Raw genomic sequence first — 22,309 nt, 5'->3', positions numbered from 1 at the left:
TAATTTCATTGTTCACCCAGAAGTTATCCAGGAGCAAGTCACTTAATTTCCATGTACTTATGTAGTGTTGGGTGATGTTTGTAGTCTTTATTTTTATGTGATATACTATTCTAAGCTGACAGCAACAACAACTGTACACTATTTGCCAACAACATCTGTACACTTTATTTCTCCTCTCCCACATTTCATGTTTTTGATGTCAAAATTTACATCATTTTCTAATGGGTATCCATTGACTATTTTTGCTCTATGTGTTTTAATAGGTTTGTCTTTTAACCATTGTACTATAGGAAAAAAATTGCTTTACACATTGTCATTACAGTCTTAGAATATTCTGGTTATGACTTTGTATTTCTTATACCAATGCGTTTGCATTCTCATATGTTTTATGTTTTTAATTAGCAGCCTTTTAATTTAGCTCAAATAACTCCCTTTAGTGGTTCTCTTAAGATATATTTAGTGGTAATGAACTCCCATAGCTTTTGTTTGTCTGGAAAAGTTTTTTTTTTCTCTCATTTGCCAAGGACAACTTTGCTGGGTTAAGTAGTCTTGTTGGCCTTCAGCACTTTGAATACATTATCCTACTCTCTCCTCGTCTCCTGGGTTTTTGCTGAGAAATCCAGTGACAGCTATTTTGGTATTCCCTTGTATGTGATGTGCTTCTCATTACTTGCTGTTTTCAGAATGTTTTCTTTTTCTTTAATTTTTGTTATTTTGATTACTATACATCTTGGATAATTCCTATTTGGCTTAAACTTGTTTGCATACCTCTGCATTTGTTGTATTTAGATGTTAGCAACTTTCTCCAGATTTGGTAATTTTTTAGAATTTCTTCTTCAAATATGCTTTCTGGTCTCTTTTCTATTTCTTTTCTTTCTGAAAACTCCTATTAGATGAATATTAGGTCTTAATAGTTTTCCTTCATATCCAGAGTCTGTCTTTATTCTTTTACATTCTTTTTATTTTTTTCTGACTGAATTATTATTATTATTATTATTGTTATTATTATTATTTTGAGATGGAGTCTCGCTCTGTCGCCCAGGCTGGAGTGCAGTGGCGCGATCTCAGCTCACTGCAAGCTCCGCCTCCCGGGTTTACGCCATTCTCCTGCCTCAGCCTCCCGAGTACCTGGGACTACAGGCGCCGCCACCTCGCCCAGCTAGTTTTTTGTATTTTTTAGTAGAGACGCGATTTCACCGTGTTAGCCAGGATGGTCTCGATCTCCTGACCTCGTGATCCATCCGCCTCAGCCTCCCAAAGTGCTGGGATTACAGGCTTGAGCCACTGCGCCTGGTCTCTGACTGAATTATTTTAAATGTTTTGTCTCTAGCTTACTGATTGTTTCCCTTCTGCTTGATTGAGCCTGTTGTTAGAGCTATCTATTGCACTTTCATTTCAGTGATTTTATTCTTTAAGATTTCTATATTTTTATTATTTATATTTCTTTGTCAAAAAGCTTATATTGTTTGTGTATTATTTTCCAATTTTTATTTAATTATCTATTGTTATATTCTTGTAGTTCACTACATTTTTAAAGAGGACTTTTCTGAATTCTTTGTCAGTCATTTTGCAAATCTCCATTTCTTTAGGGTTCATTGTTGGAGTTTTATTAGTTTATTTTGGAGGTGTCATCATTCCCCAATTCTTCACAATCCTTGTATTCTTGCACTGGCGTCTGTTCATTTGAGGAGGTATTAGTTGGCAGGGATAGACTTTCAGTATTTAGTCTAGACTTTGATTCTAGATTGGTCAGCTGGTACTAACCCTGGGAAAGTAGAGCTTGCTTTCTGCTTTCAGGTTCTCCTGATGGCTCAGCTTTTGTCTTTGCTCTGAGTTCAGCTGGGACTACTGGCTGGGCTCTGATTTTTGGTAAGACCACTAAATGAGCTCTGCAAGCAGACAAAATTGCTTGCTTGGATGGTGATTGCCTCTGACTGGGCCAGGCCACAGGATGTATTTCCTGGCTAAATGATACCACTATTTGAGTTCTGCAGTTGTTTGGGGTTGCAGGCTTACTCACAAAATTAGGTGGAGACACTGCTCAAGATGGAGAGTAAAACTACTATACTTGGTGGGAATGCACATTTGATGTTTGCCTTCCTGCCTGGGTGGGACATTGGGGTGGGCTTTGAGATTGAGCCAAACCACCATTTAGATTCCTTGTTGGGGTATATATAGCCCTTTCACTTTGCCAAAATGCACTGTGGCAGGTATCTCTCTCTGTGAGTGGGCTTTGGGGATGATTTTGAGGCTGAGTTGAACCACTGTTCGAGTCCCCAGGTAAGGCAGTTCTAGACCCTATACTGTGCTAAAAATGGGCTGTGATATGCATCTCCCTGCCTGGCTGGGTCCCTGTTGTGGGTTTTGAGACTAAGCCAAACTACTGTCTGGGCTTCTGAGTGGGGCAGGTCTAGCCCTTGTACTTTATCAAAATGTGCTGTGGTCATCTCCCCTCCCTGGGCTTTGTGATGGGATCTGGGGCTGGCATGGAGGCTGATTGTTTAGGGATTCAAGCCAGGTAGAACTTCCTATTTCCAGGGGCAACCAGCTTGACTTTGTTGGTTTGTTACACTGTTGGCTAATACCCCTAATCACATACCACTGATGGCCGTTACATAGAGCTACCACCAAGATCTGCATGTTTGTCACTATGAGCTCTGCCTTCCTGCTCTGTTTCTACCTGACCATAGTAGTCTAGCCATTTTATTACCCCATGCTCCTTCCAAGGTGAGACCAGAGTAGGCTTCCTGGGAAGCATCTTGGAATGCAGGGAACGTGAATGTCCACCTCTAGTTCTCTTTTCCTACTGTAGAAACTGTGGGCCTAGAAAAATTCTAAGTGGTGTGCTGACTTGGGAGAGAGGGAGAGGTGATGTGGTCAAAGTGAGACTATTCTTTTTACCCTTCTCATGTGGCATTTTGTTTGGTTCTTTAGTTCACACAGGTTTCTCAGGCTTAATTATGAGTTTTGAAGTGTTCATGTAGGAGTTTTTGTCTGTGTACAGTTGCTAATTGAACATTCTATGAAGGGGAGGGAAAACTGGGACCTCCTATTCTTCAGTCTTCCTGATGTCACAGAGAATCTGCGTTTTGAAAAGATCCATAGGTGATTGATATGGATATTAAAGTTGAGAACTACTAGGTTAAACATCTATTTCATGTGAAACATGAAAAATAAGCTAGATTTCGGGTTGCAATTATAGGGTAATACACATTTTTCAACTTTTTCATCTTTACTCTTGTTCATAAGAGGCTGCAACTGATCCAAGACAACTTATTCCCAGGTTATAGCAAAGGTTTTCAAACCCAAACAACACAGAATTACAAAATGTAGAGTTCACATCTTCACTGGCTAAGATAATGTTGACTAATGAAAACAATGGTAGATTGAAAAACCTATTTGAGTTACTATACTTTCTTATACCTAAGATAAAATATCCATATGATGATTATTGTTAATCCTCTACAGAAACATGATGAAAAGAAGTTTTAGTCAAACAGAGGAGATAGAAAGCAAGATCATAGGGGGTTGGGGAGTGAATAAGAAATGAAGAAGTAGGGCCGGGCGCGGTGGCTCACGCCTGTAATCCCAGCACTTTGGGAGGCCGAGGCGGGAGGATCACAAGGTCAGGAGATCGAGACCATCCTGACTAACACGGTGAAACCCCGTCTCTACTAAAAATACAAAAAACATTAGCCAGGCGTGGTGGTGGGTGCCTGTAGTCCAAGCTACTCGGGTGGCTGAGGCAGGAGAATGGCGTGAACCCGGGAGGCAGAGCTTGCAGTGAGCCGAGATTGCGCCACTGCACTCCAGTTTGGGCAACAGAGTGAGACTCCGTGTCAAAAAAAAAAAAAAAAAAAAAAAAGAAATGAAGAAGTAGAGGTTGACTATGCTCTTTCATGTCACTTTGCACCCCCCAAAGTAAAAGAAATTTGATGTAATCAATTTGCCACCCATTGCTGGCTGGTTTTCTCAAAGATTGATGCCATATTGAGGGCTTAGTGTTGGTTTCTCATCAAGGCTGCATCTTCAGTGGCTCATCAGTGGCTCAGTGACTTGTCACCAACCTTGGTAAGAGAATGCCCATATTTTCTGGCTCGTGCATATTTTCCATGTATAAAACTTTCTTTATATTCCCTTTTATAAGCACTGAGGTGAATGAAATCAGAGTTGACTGACATTTTTAGATGACTCATTCTTTTCACCTAGCTATTGAGTGCCTCCACTCTGGAGGATACTTTCTAATGGCACAGAGTTGAGAAACAAAGATCTGCATACTTTGTGCTTATTCTCATAGGCCCATACATAGGCCTCCACCTCAAGTTTCCTTAAATCTGATTTTTCTGTATTTTTGGGGGGCTTTGCTTAGTGAAGCTTTTTTACAACAATCATTATTCTACTTGCCTAGCAAGCTATTTCTCCCAACATTCAACGTGGACAACTAAGTATATCGCTCCCAAATCATGGGTTTGTGAGGATTTCCTCCATCACTACATTCTATGATTACCCTTGAGAGGCATTAGCTGCAGCATTAGTCAGTATTTTCCTTGTCCAAGTGTATATTCAGACAATCCATTTGTGAGCGAAGCCTGAGGCTCTTTCCTCCTTTATTAGTTGGTTGTATGAAATCTCTCTATTTCCCACCATGAAGCCATAGGTATGACTGCATGCTGCAGTTTAACACCTCTCAAGGGTAGCCATAGAATGTAGTGATGGAGGAAATCCTCATAAACCGATGATCTGGGAGCAATATACTTAGTTGTCCACTTTGAATGTTGGGAGAAATAGCTTGCTATGCAAGATAAGGATATGTGTAGAATAAAGATTGTTGTAAAAAAACTTCACTTAGAAAAGCTCCCCCAAAATACAGAAAAATCAGATTTAAGGAAATTTGAGGTGGAGGCCTATGTATGGGCCTATGAGAATAAGCACAAAGTATGCAGATGTTTGTTTCTCAACTCTGTGCCCATCAGGGACCTGGCCCAGTCAGAGGACAAACTGAGGAAGAGATGCTGTCACAATGAAGGCATGTTTGTATCTTATGGAAATGCTTTTTACTGTATCAAATAGTTTGCTATTTTTTCTATCAGGTGCTAGCAAGCTCAATATGAGATAGAATTTAATATCGGTAAGATAAGATTAGTTAATGATTAACTTGAAGATAATTGCAAATATGGGCACGGTGCATGCTCATAACAATTGACATTATATTTTATTAAGAATTTCTATCCCTTTTTTTCTCATATAATTAAGAAAGATAAACAAAACTGGCATGGAAAGGTGAAACTCAGTGTTAAATTTGTCAGCACTTTAAAGAGAGGCCACCATTTAAGTCAGTTTGAATGAAGTTCTAAATTGTTTCTATTTTCTTCCTATATAAAAGAGTTTTTCAGGCAAGTATTTAGCTATTTAATTTACATTTCACATGTGAAGTATAATAAAACAACCACCCATTTCCCCAGGACTCACATAAATCCTGCCTTTCAAACCCAGAAAATATTCTCAACACAGGTTCTTTATGACACAAAAACTAATTGCAGCTGCACCTCATTTTGCGGAGCAAATAACTATGAGGGCTTACAAATTAAAATTCTGTAAATTACATTTCATATTGTGATTCCTTTTCATCATGTTTTTGAGAGTTGTATTTGGAAAAAATGGCCATAGAACAAAGCAAAGATCAAAATCAAAGCAATATGTTAGTCAAATATTTATAAAATGGATTTTAAGAATTTTATTTTAGTACTGCCTAGCAGTACACAAGTTACAAAGTATTAATACTAAATTAATTATGATATCAAAACCTGTGTTTAAACTGGGTTTACGGCAAAGCAAGCTATAGCCTGAGTAGTGCTCACCTTTTTGTTTAGGTCTTACCTGAACTATATTCCAGGTAACTAAACTGCTTTAAATTCCTAATTCTTGTTTTGTGTACTCTCTGAAAAAACACTGAATATCAAACTAAGGCTATTAATCTATTTCCATAATGTAAAGCCCACTTGCTACATTTTGACAAGATGAACATCTAAAAACTTGACTCTATTTCAGCCAGTATGTCCTGGTGGACAATTATGGAATTACAGTGTTAATTGTGGGAGCAGTCTACGATATCTGTTACATGTGTTATCAATTGCTTTAGCTCAGTAATACAAAATGGACATCTGTATTTTTTTTAAAAAGTTGAATTACATATAGAGGTTCTGATTAGCTTAGACACAGAATTTTACATGCTTTTTATTCACTTCAACACAAAATCTAATTCACCGTTGAAGCTTTCTTCTTAAGACCATAGTATTGCAAATTATGGTTAGTGGTGTTTAAGATGTTAATGGGTCATTATTATAGCAGTTCTTAAATAAAACAATGATTCTGTAGACAAATATTCATGTCTAATTAAGTTCCATTTGATAAATGGAAATTATCTCTTATTTATATTTTATTAACACCCTTTCCAGTCCTGAAGATTTTCCTCAGAGAATCTTTCATCTCTTTGTTCCTGAGACTATATATTAGAGGATTGCAGAGAGGTGTAATCACAGAATAGAATGAGGTAATGATTTTTTGCATTTTTACTGTGTGTCCTGATCCAGGACTAACATACATCACCACGATAGAGCCATAAAACAAGGTGACAACCGCCAAATGAGAAGCACAAGTGGAGAAAGCCTTTTGTTTGCCAGCCTCTGAGGACATCCGTATTACAGCCAGAATCACCAGAACATAGGAAAAAAGGATAAAGAGAAAGGTGCCAATCATGAAGACAGAATTGAATGTGGTGTAAATGAGCTGGGTGATGATGTCTTCAGAACAGGACAACATCATCAATGGGACAGGATCACAAACAAAATGGTTGATAATATTTGGGCCACAGTATGACAGCTGTGAAATGAGAATAACTGGAGTCAGGAAGATTACAAACCCACATGACCAGGCAAAGATAATAAGGCCAGTGCATACTTGTTTAGTCATGATGCGTGGATAATGTAGAGGGCGGCAGATGGCAAGATACCTGTCAAAGGCCATGATGCAAAGGAAGAAGCCCTCATCACACCCAAAAGAGAAGAAGAAGTAGAACTGTGCAAAACAACTCATGAATGAGATGGACTTGCTCGTGGAGAGGAAGTTGGCCAGCATTTCAGGAACAGTTGTAGTAACATAACATATTTCCAGGAGAGAGAAATTTCCCAGGAGGATATACATGGGAGTGTGAAGGTGCCGGTCCCACCACACAGCGCAGACAATGGCTGCATTTCCCATCAGGGTGAGAGTATAGGCTACTGAGAAGAGACTGAAGTAGAGGAGCTGCATTTCTGGGCTTGAGGGAAAGCCCATGAGGATAAAGGAGCTAACAAAGTTGATAGTTTCTATGCTGGACACATTCATTAGTCTGGAAGACATGGAGATGGCAGAGGTAATTGAAACATGAAATGGAACATGCTGGTTCTTCTTGGAAACAACCAAAATTCTTTATCATGTATATTATAAAGTAGTAAACAATTGGACTTTTGTTTAAACAACAAAAGTGTGACTTTCACGACTCAACTCCTACACATATTTATTTTAATAAATCACAACAATAAAAAGCAGGGAAAATATGAATTGTGGAGAGTTTTGTTTTTTTTTTCTTGCTAAGACCACTAGACTTGAAACCGGGAATGCAAATTTTTGTGATTCCAATAAATTACCTATATACAATGAGTCTACCCTTTCTTCTGTCTACCTGCATTATTGATACTATATTTATCTGGGTATGAAGTTCTTTCAACAGGACTATGAATACCTGATTCATTATGATTCATTAGTGATATAAAAATAAAATACAAAACAAGATATTTAAAAATACTCTTTCTCAATATAGTGCCATGCCAGGGCACAAATTAATATTTACTTTCAATTTCAGCTACTCCAGGTTACTTGTAGTGTTTTAAAGTGGTAATAAGAAAGAACTAGGTCATTAGAAGATATATGGTCTTTTATGCTGTTTCATGTATCTCTACCAATGTTTAGCATACAAAATACATTCTTTTCTTTTTAGGCAGCTGGATACACTATATGCTGTGAAGAAGTGTGCCACACTTTGGCCCTTAAATTGCTCTAAATATTTTTATATGCTTCCAGGTGAATATATGAACTTCATATGCCCATTATGACATTGAGGTTAGGGAGAGCAGCTGGTCTGAGTGAATGTGGCCAAGTTCAATGTGCTTGTTATTTGTTAACCATGACCAAGTCAGCTGCAGGAAAATAAGAAAGGCAGATAAGGTTTATATTATGAATGTTCCATGTTTTTTATTCACTGCTTTCTTCCACATGTTCCTTTTTCTTTCTTTGACCTTTGGTGCTATTTTGCATCTCACTGTGGTGGTTCTCTGAGGCCTTTCCTATCTAGGCAAACCTGAAACATGAAACGTTTCCCCTGATCACTCTCTGGTTAACTTCTAGCCCAAATAACAACAAAAATAAGAAAAAGTCATACAAGCTGAAGATTTTTGTTGCTTAAATAATAAGTAATTTGTATAATACCAAGTCTTATTAATGTAATGGAACTGAAAATCAGTATTTGGGCTTGAGAAAGAAAATATTGCTGGAAAGAGAAATATGCCATATTTCTTCTACTTACCAAGTAACAAAAATTACCAAAATATACCCTTCTCCATCAATTCATCAGTTAATATACATCTTCATTTGAAATCCTCTTCTTTTTGTATATGTGGCTATTCATATTTTAAAGGGATATGAACCATAATTGAAAAATATCCTCCAGAATTCAGGGAAACAAGAAGAAGAACTTGTATTTTTCAGCTTCATTCTTTGCCAGCATTTCACTCTAAGATATATTTTTAGTTTTCTCAAAGACAAGAAGAAAACATTTTCTATTATTTTTGAAAAAAAAACTGGGTGACTCACGTGTTATATACTTCCCACTCACTCTTTGAATGAATGCTGAGAAGGTCAGGGACAGGAGACAAAATATTATTCCACAGAGCCAAAGACACGTGAAGAACTTCCAAGGAATTGCATGATCCTGTTTGTAATCTCTCATGGGTTGCAAAAAGTAAACCCTAAAAGATTTTCCCCACCTTCAAAGCATATATTAATGGCCAAAATGCAAGCTCAAGTGAGTGTATTATATATGTCTATTTACTTGCATCATAGCCTGTTGGGACTTGGAGCTCTGTCTCTCTTGTGATGTTTTGATAGTGTTTGTTTAAAAGAGGATATCATTTTGAATTTTCACAATCAAAAGCCAGTTCTTACTATCCCCTAAAGAATAGTGAAAATGTGGAAGCAGATCTTATCTTTTCTTTTTTCTTTTGTGTCCATGTATTGTCAAAGCTTCCTGAGGAATAATTAAGTAGTAAAAGGGATTGTCATTATAGCTACAGTGGTAAGCTTTACCATAATACTCTCTATATCTATTTTGAAGAAAAATCATTCTCTGCTCATCAAATATTTATACCTGCAGAGTTATTAGAGATATTTGAGTTGAATTTTATGTAGCGCACAAAAAATTTAATTGGCATTTAGTTATTCCACAAATATTTACTGAATGCCTACTGTATACTTAACCATATACTATATATATTTTTAATTTTTTGAGGAACCTCATATCGTTTTTCATAATGACTGTACTAATTTGCATTACCACCGACAGTGTATAAACATTCCCTTTTCTCAGCATTCTCACCAACTATTGCCATCTTTTGTCTGTTTGATCATGATTGGGCTGAGGTGCTATCTCATTGTGGTTTTGATTTGCATTTACCTGATGATCAGTGATGCTGAGGATTTTTTCATATGCTTTTTGGTCATTTGCATGTCATATTTTTAAAAATGTCTAGTCAGGTTTTTTGCCTACTTTTAAAGTGAATTATTTGATGATGTTGCTGATTTTTGCTATTGAGTTGCTTGAGTTCCTCATATATTTTGAATATTAACCCCTTATCAGATACATAGTTTGCAAAAATTTTCTCCAATTCTGTAGGTCATTTTTTGGTTCTGTGATTTCTTTTAAGCAGAAGCTTTTTATTTTGATGTAACCTCCTTTGTCTATTTTTGTTTTTCTTGCCTTAGCTTTTGCCTACATCAGTGTTGTATAGTTTTTCTCTTATGTTTTCCCTTCTACTAGTTTTACAGCTTTAGGTCTTATGTTTCAGTGTTTAAACTATTTTTAGTTGATTTTTTTGTATGGTATGAAATAAGGGTTTATAAGTTCATTTTTCTGCATATAGATACAAAGTTTTCCCAATACCATTTATTGAAAATACTGACCTTTACCCATTGTGTGTTCTTGGCAGCCTTGTCAAAATATTATTAGGTGACTGTATCACCTGTGGATTTATTTCTGGGCTCTGTATTCTATTCCATTGGTTTTTGCATCTGTTTTTATGCCAGTATCATGCTGTTTTGGTTACTATAGCTTTATAGTATACTTTCAGGTCAGGTAGTGTGATGCCTCCAACTTTGTTCTTTTGGGTCAAGACTGCTTTGGCTATTCCAGGTCTTTTGTAAGTTCCATACAAATTTTAGGATTGTTGTTTCTATTTCTGTGAAGAATGTCATTGGTATTTCGATAAATCCATAGATTGTTTTGGGTAGTGTGAACATTTTAACAATATTAATTATTTGAATCCATGAATGCAGGATTATCTTTCCATTTATTTCTGTCTTCAAATTTTTTCATAAACATTTTATGGCTTCATTGTAGATATCTTTCACATCCTTGGTTAAATTAATTCCTAAGAGTTATATTTTTTTATTTTGTAGATATTATAAATAAGATTGTTATCTTGAATTCTTTTCAGACAATTATTACCACATAAAAATGCTACTTATTTTTGTATGTTGATTTGGTATTCTGCAACCTTACTGAATTCATTTATCACTTCTAAGAGTTGTCTTGATAACGTTTTTATGTTTTTTGTCTATATAAGATCATGTCATCTGCAATGAGAAACAATTTAACTTCTTCTTTTCCAATTCGAATGCCTTTTATTTCTTTCTCTTGCTGATTCTCTGGCCAAAACTTCCAGTACTACATTCAATAGGTGTGGTGAAAGTGAGCATCCTTGTCTTTTTTCTGTTCTTAGAAGAAGGACTTTCTGTTTTTCCTATGTCAGTATGATTTTCACTGTGAGTTTCTGATATATGGCCTTTATTATGTTGAAGTATGCTCCTTCTATGCCTAAATTTGTTGAATTTTTATCATGAAGCAAGGATAAATTTTATCAGATGCTTTTTTTTGCATCTATTGAAATGATTGTATAGTTTTTGTCTTTTATTCTATTAGTGTAATGTATCAAACTTTTTGATTCACTTGTACTGACTCACTCTTGCATTCCTGGAATAAAACCCACTTGGTTGTGGTGAACTGTCTTTTTAATGTGTTGTTGGATTCAGTTTGCTGGTATTTTGTTGAGAATTTTTGCATCTATGGTCAAGTTATTGCCTTGTAGTTTCTCCTTCCTTCCTTCCTTCCTTCCTTCCTTCCTTCCTTCCTTCCTTCCTTCCTTCCTTCCTTCCTTCCTTCCTTCCTTCCTTCCTTCCTTCCTTCTTTCTTGACAGAGTTTTGCTGTTGTTGCTCAGGCTAGAGTGCAATGACACCATCTGGGCTCACTGCAACCTGCGCCTCCTGGGTTCAAGTAATTCTTCTGCCTTAGCCTCCTGAGTAGCTGGGATTACAAGTGCCCACTACCACGGCCCAGCTAATTTTTTTTTTTTTTTTTTTTTTGTATTTTTTATTAGAGACGGGGTTTCATCATGTTGGCCAGGCTGGTCTTGAACTCCTGACCTCAGTTGATCCACCTGCCTTGGCCTCCCAAAGTGCTGGGATTACAGGTGTGAGCCACTGTGCCTGGCCTTTTCTTTTCTTTTTTAAAATTTATTTTAAACTTTGGTATGTACGTGGGAGGTGCATATATTTATTGAGTACATGAGATACTTAGATACAGGCATGCAATGCATAATAATCACATAATGGTAAATGAGGTATCCATCCCCCTCAAGCATTTTTATCCTTTGGGTTACAAACAATTCAATTACACTCTTTTAGTTACTTTGAAATGTACAATTAAATTATGATTGATGATAGTCACCCTCTTGTGCTATTAAATACTAGATTTTATTCATTCTTTCTAACTACCTTTTGTGCCCATTAACTATCCCTACCTGCCTTCCCATTCCCCCAGCCACTATCTTTCTCAGTTTCTGGTAACCTTCCACTTTATATCTCCATGAGTTCAATTGTTTTAATTTTTAGCTTCCACAAGTAAATGACAACATACAAAGTAGGATTGATCCCAGGGATGCAAGAATGGTTCAGTAGGTGAAAATCAATCAATATGATACACAGTCAACAGTGTGAAGGAGAATAACCATCTCATCATTTCAACTGATGCTGAAAAATTTGATAAAGTTCAACATCCATTCATCATAAAAATCCAAAAAACTGGGTATAGAAGGAACAAACTGCAACATAATAAAAGCCATATATGACAGACCCACAGACAGAATTATGCTGAATGGAGAGAAACTGAAAGCCTTTAATATCTGGAACACAACAAGAATGCCAACTTTTACCACTTTATTTACTATAGTACTAGAAGTCCTAGCTAAAGCAGTCAGACAAGAGAAAGAAATAAAAGGCATCCAAATTGGAAAGGAAGAAGTCAAATTATCCTTGTTTGCAGATGATGTGGTCTTATATTTGAAAAGACCTAAAAACTCAACAAAAACACTATTAGAACTGATAAATTTAGTAAAGTTGCAGGATACAAAATCAACATATAATAGTCAGTAGCATTTCTATATGTCAACAGTGAACTGTCTGAAAAACAAACCAAGAAAGTAATCCCATTTGCAATAGCTACAAATAAAATTAAATACCTAGGAATTAACCAAAAAAGTAAAAATCTCTACAATGAAACTATAAAACATTGATGAAAGAAACTAAAGAAGACACAAAGAAATGGAAAGATATTCCTTGTTCACGAATTGAAACAGTTATTGTCAAAATGTTATACTACCAAAAGCAATCTACAGATTGAATCTCTATCAAAATACCAATGCCACTCTTCACAGAAATAGAAAAAACAATCCTAAAATTGATATGGAAGCCCAAATGATCCAGAATACCCAGAGCTATCCTGAACAAATAAACCAAAACTGGATGAATCACATTACCTGACTTTAAACTACACTATAGAGCTATGGTAACCAAAACACCATGGTACTGGCATAAAAAACAGACCCATAGGTCAATGGAACAGAATAGAGAACCCAGAAGCAAATCTGTACATCAACAGTGAACTCATTTTCTACAAAAGTGCCAAGAACATACATTGGGGAAAGAACAGTCTTTTCAATAAATGGTGCTGGGAAAACTGGATATCCATATGCAGAAGAATGAAACAAGACCCCTATCTCTTGGCATATACAAAAATCAAATTAAAATGGATTAAAGGCTTAAATCTAAGACCTTAAAAAATTAAACTACTAAAAGAAAACATTGGGGGAAACTCTCTTAGATATTGGTCTGGACAAAGATTTCTTGAGAAATAGTCCATGAACACGGGCCACCAAAGCAAAAATGGACAAGTGGGATCACATCCAGTTAAAAAGCTTCTGCACATCCAAGGAAAAGCAATCAACAATGTGGAGAGTCAACCCACAGAATGGGAGAAAATATTTGCAAACTACCCATCTGACAAGGGATTAATAACCAGGAAACAACTTTATAGGAAAAAAACCTAATAATCTAATTTAAAACTAGGCAAAGGATCTGAATAGAGATTTCTCAAAAGACAATACAAATAGCAAACAGATATATAAAAAGGTGCTCAACACCATTGATCATCAGAGAAATGAACCTCAAAGCTACAATGAGATACCATCTCACCCCATTTAAAATGGCTTTTATCCAAAGACAGGCAATAACAAATGCTGATGAGGATGAGGAGAAAAGGGAACTGTCATACTCTGTCGGTAGGAATGTGAATTAGTACAACCACTATGGAAAACAGTTTGGAGATTCTCCCCAAAATATAGAGCTACTTTATGATCTTGCAACCTCATTGCTAGATGTAGACCCAAAAGAAAAAATAACAGTATATCAAAGAGTTATCTGCATTCTCATGTTTGTTTTAGCTTTGTTCACAATAGCCAAGATGTGGAAGCAACCTAAATTTCCATCAATAGATGAATGAAGAAAGAAAATGTGGTACATATATATACAATAGAGTACTATTCAGCCATAAAAAGAATGAGATCATTTGCAACAACACAGATGGAAATGGGGATTATTGTGTTAAGTGAAATAAGCCAGGCACAGATAGACAAACTTCCCATATTCTCACTTATCTGTGGGAACTAAAAATTAAAACGATTGAATCATGCAGATAAAGAGTAGAATGATGATTACCAAAAACTGAGACGGATGGTGGAAGTGTGGGATGGGGAAAAATGGGAATAGTTAGGGATAAAAAATATAAAGAACAAATAGTATCTAGTATTTGATAGCACAACAGGGTGAATATAGTAAATAATGATTTAATTGTACATTTTAAAATAACAAAAATAATATAATTGGATTGTTTGTAACACGAAGGATAAATGCTTGAGTGGATAAATACCCCATTTACCACGATGTGATTATTATGTATTATTTGCCTGTACCCAAATATCTCATACTCCATAAATATATACACCTACTATGTACCAACAGAAATAAAAAATAACAAAACAAAAATCATTGTTTAGCAAGCCCAGCTAAGAGTCATCTGACTCTCTAGCAAATGTGATTTTGTTTAACTTATTATATATGAATTATGGAATCTCAGACATTGTATAATTACATATAGCTAGATGTTATAGAAAACTGCTAAATTGTATCTTTTTAGTGTGGTAGAAAAGATAATCCCAAAGATTAAGGTCTTATTACCCCTTTTTAGAGCTGTATGAAATAAAATGAATATTTTTGTCATGTTGATATTTTTTAACTTTTAAGTTCAGAGGTACACGTGCAGGTTTGTTATATAGGTAAATCTGTGTCATGAGACATTAACTGGATTACGTCTAATTTAACAATTTTATTTTAGTGTTCATTTTTTGCTCTGATTATGTAAAATCACACTTTTCATATTCTTTTTTGAACAGGTTTTGTTATCCTGCTATCCTTCATTAATTAGTTAAATACAGGTTTTGATGTGTTCATTATGTATTTGTTTGAGAATTATGTTTTATGATATTTAAAAAATTAGATTTGACAGTCAGTCTATAAAAAATTAAATTACTAATGACAACAGCTGTGTTTTCTGGATACACTCCATGAATAAATGCCAGTAGGTAAGCTGCTCGAGGTTTCAAGAGATCAGGTGTTGTATCAAGACTCTATATTACCTTAAAGGATAAATACTAAGCTATCCCTGGAATTATCCCAGAGATAAATACCTTAGCATGGTATTTATCCTTTAGCTTCTGCTACTTCAAGGAGCATGGTTGAGAGAAAAACCAGTGAGAATCTTCTTCAGATACAGACTGAGGCATGGAAAATGGATGGCATATACAAATAAATCAATGACAAATTACAAATTAATCAATCCAAAGTAAGTAAAATAAGTGGGTTCTGTTATGAAGCAGTTCTAATTGCTTCAGAGCCTGCAGGTCCCAAGGTCAGCTTCCTAGCAAGAACTAAATTTAATACAACTCAAACAGCAGCAGCCTAGGGAATCCCAGGGCTCATTAAGCTAAGCAGTGTTGTAAGAACCATAAAAACCTCAGATACAGCTAGAGTCCTAGGGATAGGAGATATTTCCAGTTCATACAGCCAGCCCTCAACTAGGGCTTGGCTTATAAGGAAGCAGTTAAGACATGCACTGGGCAGCTGCGATGGTCATCTGAAGATTGCCCATTTTGCTGGCCTGAAGCTGAAGACAGGGTTGGTAGGATGAATGGCAGGAAAACATCTTCCTTCCTTGAAACCACATAGCTTCTGACAAGCAAAGATGTAGGTTTCTCAGATATATTTATTCAAAGCTCCCCTCCCCTTCCTGCTCCTCTGTCTGACTCTGATGCTATTTTTATGTTTACTGTTGTCCTCACTCTTTTTCTCTATATACTCTGGCATTGATCATTTTTACATTTAAGAGATCATTTGAGTTTTGTTGTTTTAAATTTACTCTTAGAAACATTCACGGAACAGTGAAATTCCTATAGCATCAAGGAATTCTAGGGCTAGTGGCATCTTAGAAGGTAGTTGCAAGATTTGGATAAGATAGGACCAAATTCACATAACTGAAGGCACGGGTTTCATGGCAATATTGTCTTAAGACTACCTAATTCTGCTATAGTCCCTTCTAGATTCCGTTTTCCATTTCTTTAATTATTAAAGTTTCTTTTTACTAAAATCTTCTTTACTTTCCACAGGTGCAATATAGAATGCAATGTTTCAAACAAGGCCAAAGAAGTTTACAGCAGAAAGATTGTTTCTTTCTCAATAGACAATACCACTGTAGGTACCATCTTCAACAATGGTGTCCACTTCTTGGTTTTCAGGAGAAATTTAAAAATGCATCAAATGCCTCCAGAAGGAATTCATATGGAATTGAAACTCCAGCTAGCAAATCATTTTCTATTGTTGAGCTAGTCAAATTTCCTCCTCTAATAATGCATTTAGTTCCACACAGACCAAAATAAATACAAGACAAACATAATAGCAAAATATAGTATGCTATTATGCTTAAAGCACACACATGCACAAGTACCAGGAGAAAAATTTTACTCCTTTTCTTCATATTTTCCTCATAAACATCTCTGGTTCCCTGTTTAGAAAGACGAGCGACCAGCTGCTCAGCTGCACACAAGTAGCCTTTGATTATTTAAGGAGCTTTAGTTTGTCCTCTTCTCTCAAAGCAGGGTCCTTCCATAAAGACTTTCATTTTGCATTAAGCATTCTCAATTATTTTGGCTCATTTTGTGTACTTAAAATTTTTATTGACTTTTTCACATTCTTAGGTTATTTTTAGGCTCTGAAACATGAAATGCTTGATAGGGCCTGATCTTACTGCTAATGGGGTAATGGAGCTGGTATTTTTGAATGTGGCTTTCCATGCTCTGCAGGGCTTTGGCAAGGGAAATTATGTTGTGATTGGGGGTAGTTTTGGGGTGTAGACATTCCTTCATGTTGATAGGTGTCGTGTTCTTTTCATTCTTCACAGAACAGTCACAGGCTTAGTTTCTTACTGTGATGAGACTTCAGAAACACAGAAGCTGGGAGGTGACTACCAAATGTGGAAATGTTATTCAACCTAAAAGGAAGCTTTCTGTGTTGTTTAGTGTTATGTTTCATATGGGCTGAAGATTGCAAATTTATTGTCAGTAAAAAAAATCCAAGAATAACCAGAATCCAGCCCTTACCTTGATTAAACCTCAAATAACTAACATACAGAGTTGCCTATTTTTATCTTAAGTAATTGTAAAGATTTTGATGTTATTAATCAAAATCTTATCAGAATAATCACCTAGGGACTGTCCAGAATATTTATAGTACTGAAATTTCCTAATATTAAATCTTACTTTAAACAAGTAGGCCGTAAACTCAGGTTTATAAATGTACTGTAGTAATTTGGGTTAAAACATGTTTTACATATTCTTCTCTTATTTAATCTATCCTTCTGATTTATTTAGTTTTAATATTGTCTGTTTTAATATAATCGTTTCTTTCTCAACATGTTTGGTGGAAATAACAAGTGTACCATACACCCTGGGTATACTATGCCTTTACATTAGGAAATAATGACATTGTTTCTCAGCCGTATTCTGAGACTAAATTATAACAGTACTTTAGACTATGTGTTCCCATTGTTTTCTGGCTTCTAGAAACCTTTTTTAATTAAAAAAATAACTTTGGTTTCTCTTTCTCAGACTTTTCCAGTTTTCCCAAGATTATTTTTAAAAATTAGACCCATAATTTTAATGAGACTTGACCCCTGTTAATTATGCATTTTAGATAACTGAAAAGAACATCAAAATGATGTTTTCTTACGGAAATTTGCAATCCTTGGTGCATGCAAAAAAGATTGGAGAATTTTCAATATAGCAGAGCTCAAGTAGGGCTGTACCTATAACAGCAAATCGTTCCCTAACTTGTATTTCTTGCTTTGTTTTATTTTCCAATTGATTATAGAAAGTGAGGTGATTCCTTCTATTAGTTATGAGATTATAGATTTAGATGCACCTGTGCACCTGGTTATATAGGCAGTTGGAGGATGGTCACAAACATAGTGTGACAGAGGCATCCAAAGGTGGCTTGAGCCCTGAATCTCTCTCTTACTGGCTTATCTTGGAACAATATCCTAGAGAAAGTTTTCTTGTCATTAGGGGCTTTTATTTTTAGAATTTAAGTACTTTTCTGCATTATCTTTGTAAATACCTGATATCTAGTATGAAGGATTTTATTGGGTAACATTCTCTGAATGACTCGATAGAACCAAGTGCAACATGGATTACGAAGCTTGGGACACAAAATAAAATCTTGTCTTACTTCATATTTTGCTTATAGCTGGTTCTAGATAAAAAATATTCTAGACAGAGAAGCATCTACTACTTCAATGGAAGAAATGTATCAACGTTCTCTGATTTTCTGTTTGTAATCCAAGGTACTCTCACCAAACGTTGGGGATGAGTATGAGTGTAGAGCAGGGGAAAATGGATCTAACAATATCTTAGCAAATCCTTTATTTTCTTATGGATCTATGGTTGTTGAAAAGTCCAGAAGCAATACAACTCTGATTTCTCTTGTTACTCTGTTTTATAAAAGGGTCATGGTGGGCTTTTGTGCATGCCCCCATGATGTGGGTCATGGCCCCTGGTCTCTTCTCTTGGTGATTAGTGTCTTTTAATCATTGTCCTACTCATTCTGAGTCTGATGCTTTCCTATATCTTAAAGACTGAGACTATTTCTTCTTACCTCATTTTTACAAACTTCCCAATTTCTGTGACCTGGGATAGTAAAGACAAAAAAATATGAGCTCTTTTTCAATCCTTCCTAAATGGTTTGTTTCCTAATACGTTTATTCGTAGTAACTACTAACCTTTGAACAACATAGCAATTTGTTGTTTACAAAACATTCTTCCTTTGATTTGATAAACTATTGAGCTTCTGCTATGCAGTAAGTATTGTGCTGTGGTTACAAAGATGAGTAAGAGATATTTCCTCATCTTGAGAGATCTAGTTATTTTTTTATGGTGCTCAAAGGCATTACATTTGGTTCTCAAAACAATCTTGGGAGATATTACTAACTCTGCATTAAACTGAATGACCAAATAATAAAACTCAGAGAGGTTTATTTCCTTGCCTGAGAGTACTCCATTGGTAATGGTGGAGCTGGGCATTGGATCTAGATATTCCATTCCAGAACTTTTGTCCTTAGAGGACATTATTCTGTCTATTAAAAGAAATGGAAAGATTAACATGCACTTATCACCTCATGTCCAGGTCATTGTGTTTCTTTCTAGTTTACTGTTAATGCAATTTAAAAGTATTACAGAAATAAAGAGTTGGAAGAAACGAACAAAATTCCTTGTTCTATCAATGTAAGAGTGTACTGCCTATACTACCTCATAGATCTTGCGTAAATAATTTTTATATAATTTATATACTATCCATCTATCTATCTATCTATCTATCTATCTATCTATCTATCTATCTATCTATCTATCTGTATCTACCTTAAATCTCCCTTGTTCTGATTTAATTCTTCTTTCTCTAGGTCACTTGATATTCTTGGCTTGATGAAAAAAGAACAAGATTCCAACGTGACAGAATTTGTTCTTCTGGGCCTATCATCTTCTTGGGAGCTGCAGCTATTTTTCTTCTTACTATTTTTGTTTTTTTACATTGCTATTGTCCTGGGAAACCTCTTGATAGTGGTAACAGTGCAAGTCCATGCTCACCTGCTCCAATCTCCTATGTATTATTTTTTAGGTCATCTCTCTTTCATTGACCTATGCCTGAGCTGTGTTACTGTGCCAAAGATGTTAGGGGATTTCCTACAGCAGAGCAAGAGCATCTCTTTTTCAGGATGTCTGACCCAGATCTACTTCCTCCACTTTCTAGGAGCCAGTGAGATGTTTCTGCTGACAGTCATGGCCTATGACAGGTATGTTGCCATCTGTAATCCTTTGCACTACCTTACAATCATGAATCCCCAGCTATGCCTTTGGTTGGTTCTTGCCTGCTGGTGTGGGGGTTTTATCCACTCTATCATGCAGATCATACTAGTCATCCAGCTGCCTTTCTGTGGCCCCAATGAACTGGACAACTTCTACTGTGATGTCCCACAGGTCATCAAGCTGGCCTGCATGGACACCTATGTGGTAGAGGTGCTCATGATAGCCAATAGTGGTCTGCTGTCTCTTGTCTGCTTCTTGGTCTTACTATTCTCTTATGCTATCATCCTGATCACCCTGAGAAAACACTTCCGCCAGGGCCAGAACAAGGTCCTCTCTACCTGTGCCTCTCACCTGACAGTGGTCAGCCTGATCTTCATGCCATGTATATTCATCTATTTGAGGCCTTTCTGCAGCTTCTCTGTGGATAAGATATTCTCCGTGTTTTACACAGTGATTACACCTATGTTGAACCCCCTCATCTACACACTCAGAAATGCTGATATGAAGACAGCTATGAAGAAGCTGAGAATAAAACCATGTGGCATTCCATTGCTTTGTTAAAGAATGAGCAGAAGAGGTGATTTGAAAAACATACTCTTTCTTGGAAGACTCTTAACTCATCTTGTACATGTGTAAAAACCATTTTGATGACTTTGGTATAAAAGAGAAGACAGTATACAGATTATAATGGATCACTCTTGATTACGATTTAAAAGCACAGGTGGCACTCTAGAACGCCACCTATGCCTTTTGACCATAATCAAGAGAACTCGAGAACTCAGGAGAATTTACTGGCCACAAATGATAACAAGCATTAATTGAGTCCTAGGATTAGAGGACACCTTGAAAGATCAACTTTTCTATCTTTATGTCTCTAAATACTCTTCATTTATTCAATTTGTTCCACTTTTTAAATCTATTCAAATGAAAGAAGATATATCTCTTTTTGTGTTCCGTTCCTCCAGCGTTTAATGATTCCTAGTGTTAGGAAGTTCCTTCTGAGGTCTCATCAGATCCTCTTCTGAAGTAGTGTGAATTTCTTTGTTCTGTTATTAACAAAGCTTGAGAACAGTAACAACCACCCTATGTAGTAGTATTTACCTTGGAACTATGTTCCATAGTGTCCCAAATTTTAGAAATGCAGTCAGGCATCACTCTAATGAACATAGGCTCTTAACAAAGTTTATGTGTGAGAGAAAGGAAGTCCAGGAGTGCTGGGGTGATGGAAGCTGTCAGTATTCTGTTGTAGAGGCTTCTCAAGAAGAGGTACCCAATTTCACATTGAGTTTCTCTTTGAGTGGAATTACAGTGGGGATGAATAGGTAAGCTGGCTCTTCAACTGACCATAATGTTTAAGAATTTTAACCTCTAAAGGAAAGGAGGAAGAAATGAACTGTGGTTGAAAGCACTTATTCTTGAGATGCTCACAGTTATTACCTGAGTCTCAAACATGCTTTGAGGAATAAATAATGTTACCTAACTTCATTTTTGAGAATGAACTCAGAGTTAAGTGACTTGCCAATGACCACCTAGAAAAAACGTAATCAATCAATAAAGCTGCTTGTAATCCCAGCACTTTGGGAGGCCGAGGTGGGCAGATCGTCTAAAGTTGGGAGTTCGAGACCAGCTTGACCAACATGGAGAAACTCCATCTCTACTAAAAATACAAAATTAACTGGGTATGGTGGCACGTGCCTGTAATCCCAGCTACTCAGGAAGGCTGAGGCAGGAGAATCACTTGAACCCGGGAGGCAGAAGTTGTAGTGAGCTGAGATCACACCACTGCACTCCAGCCTGGGCAACAAGAGCAAAACTCTGTCTCAAAGAAAAAGAAAAAGAAAGGTTATAATTACATAATGAAGTTAATATTTTACTTCTCCTCAGAAAGAGTATTTATCCCAATTATACAGATTTCTCTTTTTCTTTCTTTCTTTATTTCTGTCTGTCTTTCTTTCTTTCTTTTTTCTTTCTCTTCTTTTCTTTCTTTCTTTCTCTCATGTCTTTTTTTTTTTTTTTTTTCTTTTTTTAAGACAGAATCTCACTCTTGTCTCCCAGGTTGGAGTGCAGTGGCACGATCTTGGCTCACTACAACCTCCGCCTCCCAGGTTCAACTGATCCTCCTACTTCAGCCTCCCAAGTA

At 36.2% G+C, this 22,309-nt stretch overlaps 2 protein-coding genes across 2 annotated transcripts; one reads left to right on the top strand and one right to left on the bottom strand.

Moving 5' to 3' along the window:
• Nucleotides 1–6,429: 6,429 nt before the first annotated feature.
• On the bottom strand, nucleotides 6,430–7,200 carry LOC107130341 (olfactory receptor 11G2-like). Its single transcript, XM_015453476.3, has one exon. The coding sequence runs from the start codon at nucleotides 7,198–7,200 to the stop codon at nucleotides 6,430–6,432; it is 771 nt and encodes a 256-aa protein (XP_015308962.3).
• An 8,702-nt stretch (nucleotides 7,201–15,902) lies between these two features.
• OR4Q3 (olfactory receptor family 4 subfamily Q member 3) lies at nucleotides 15,903–21,856 on the top strand. Its single transcript, XM_005560652.4, has 2 exons — nucleotides 15,903–16,003; nucleotides 19,767–21,856. Coding segments are annotated over exons 1-2 (966 nt in total). The 5' UTR covers nucleotides 15,903–16,001; the 3' UTR covers nucleotides 20,731–21,856.
• Nucleotides 21,857–22,309: the final 453 nt, after the last annotated feature.

The sequence above is a fragment of the Macaca fascicularis genome, chromosome 7, assembly GCF_037993035.2.
Source record: "Macaca fascicularis isolate 582-1 chromosome 7, T2T-MFA8v1.1".
NCBI classification, from domain to species: Eukaryota; Metazoa; Chordata; class Mammalia; order Primates; family Cercopithecidae; genus Macaca; species Macaca fascicularis.
The sequence above is the reverse complement of the archived record's forward strand: the minus strand, read 5'-3'. Positions and strand labels throughout refer to the sequence as shown.

Coding starts and splice junctions, on each gene's coding strand:
- LOC107130341 (XM_015453476.3), bottom strand. CDS start 7,200: ATGTATATCCTCCTGGGAAATTTCTCTCTCCTGGAAATATGTTATGTT.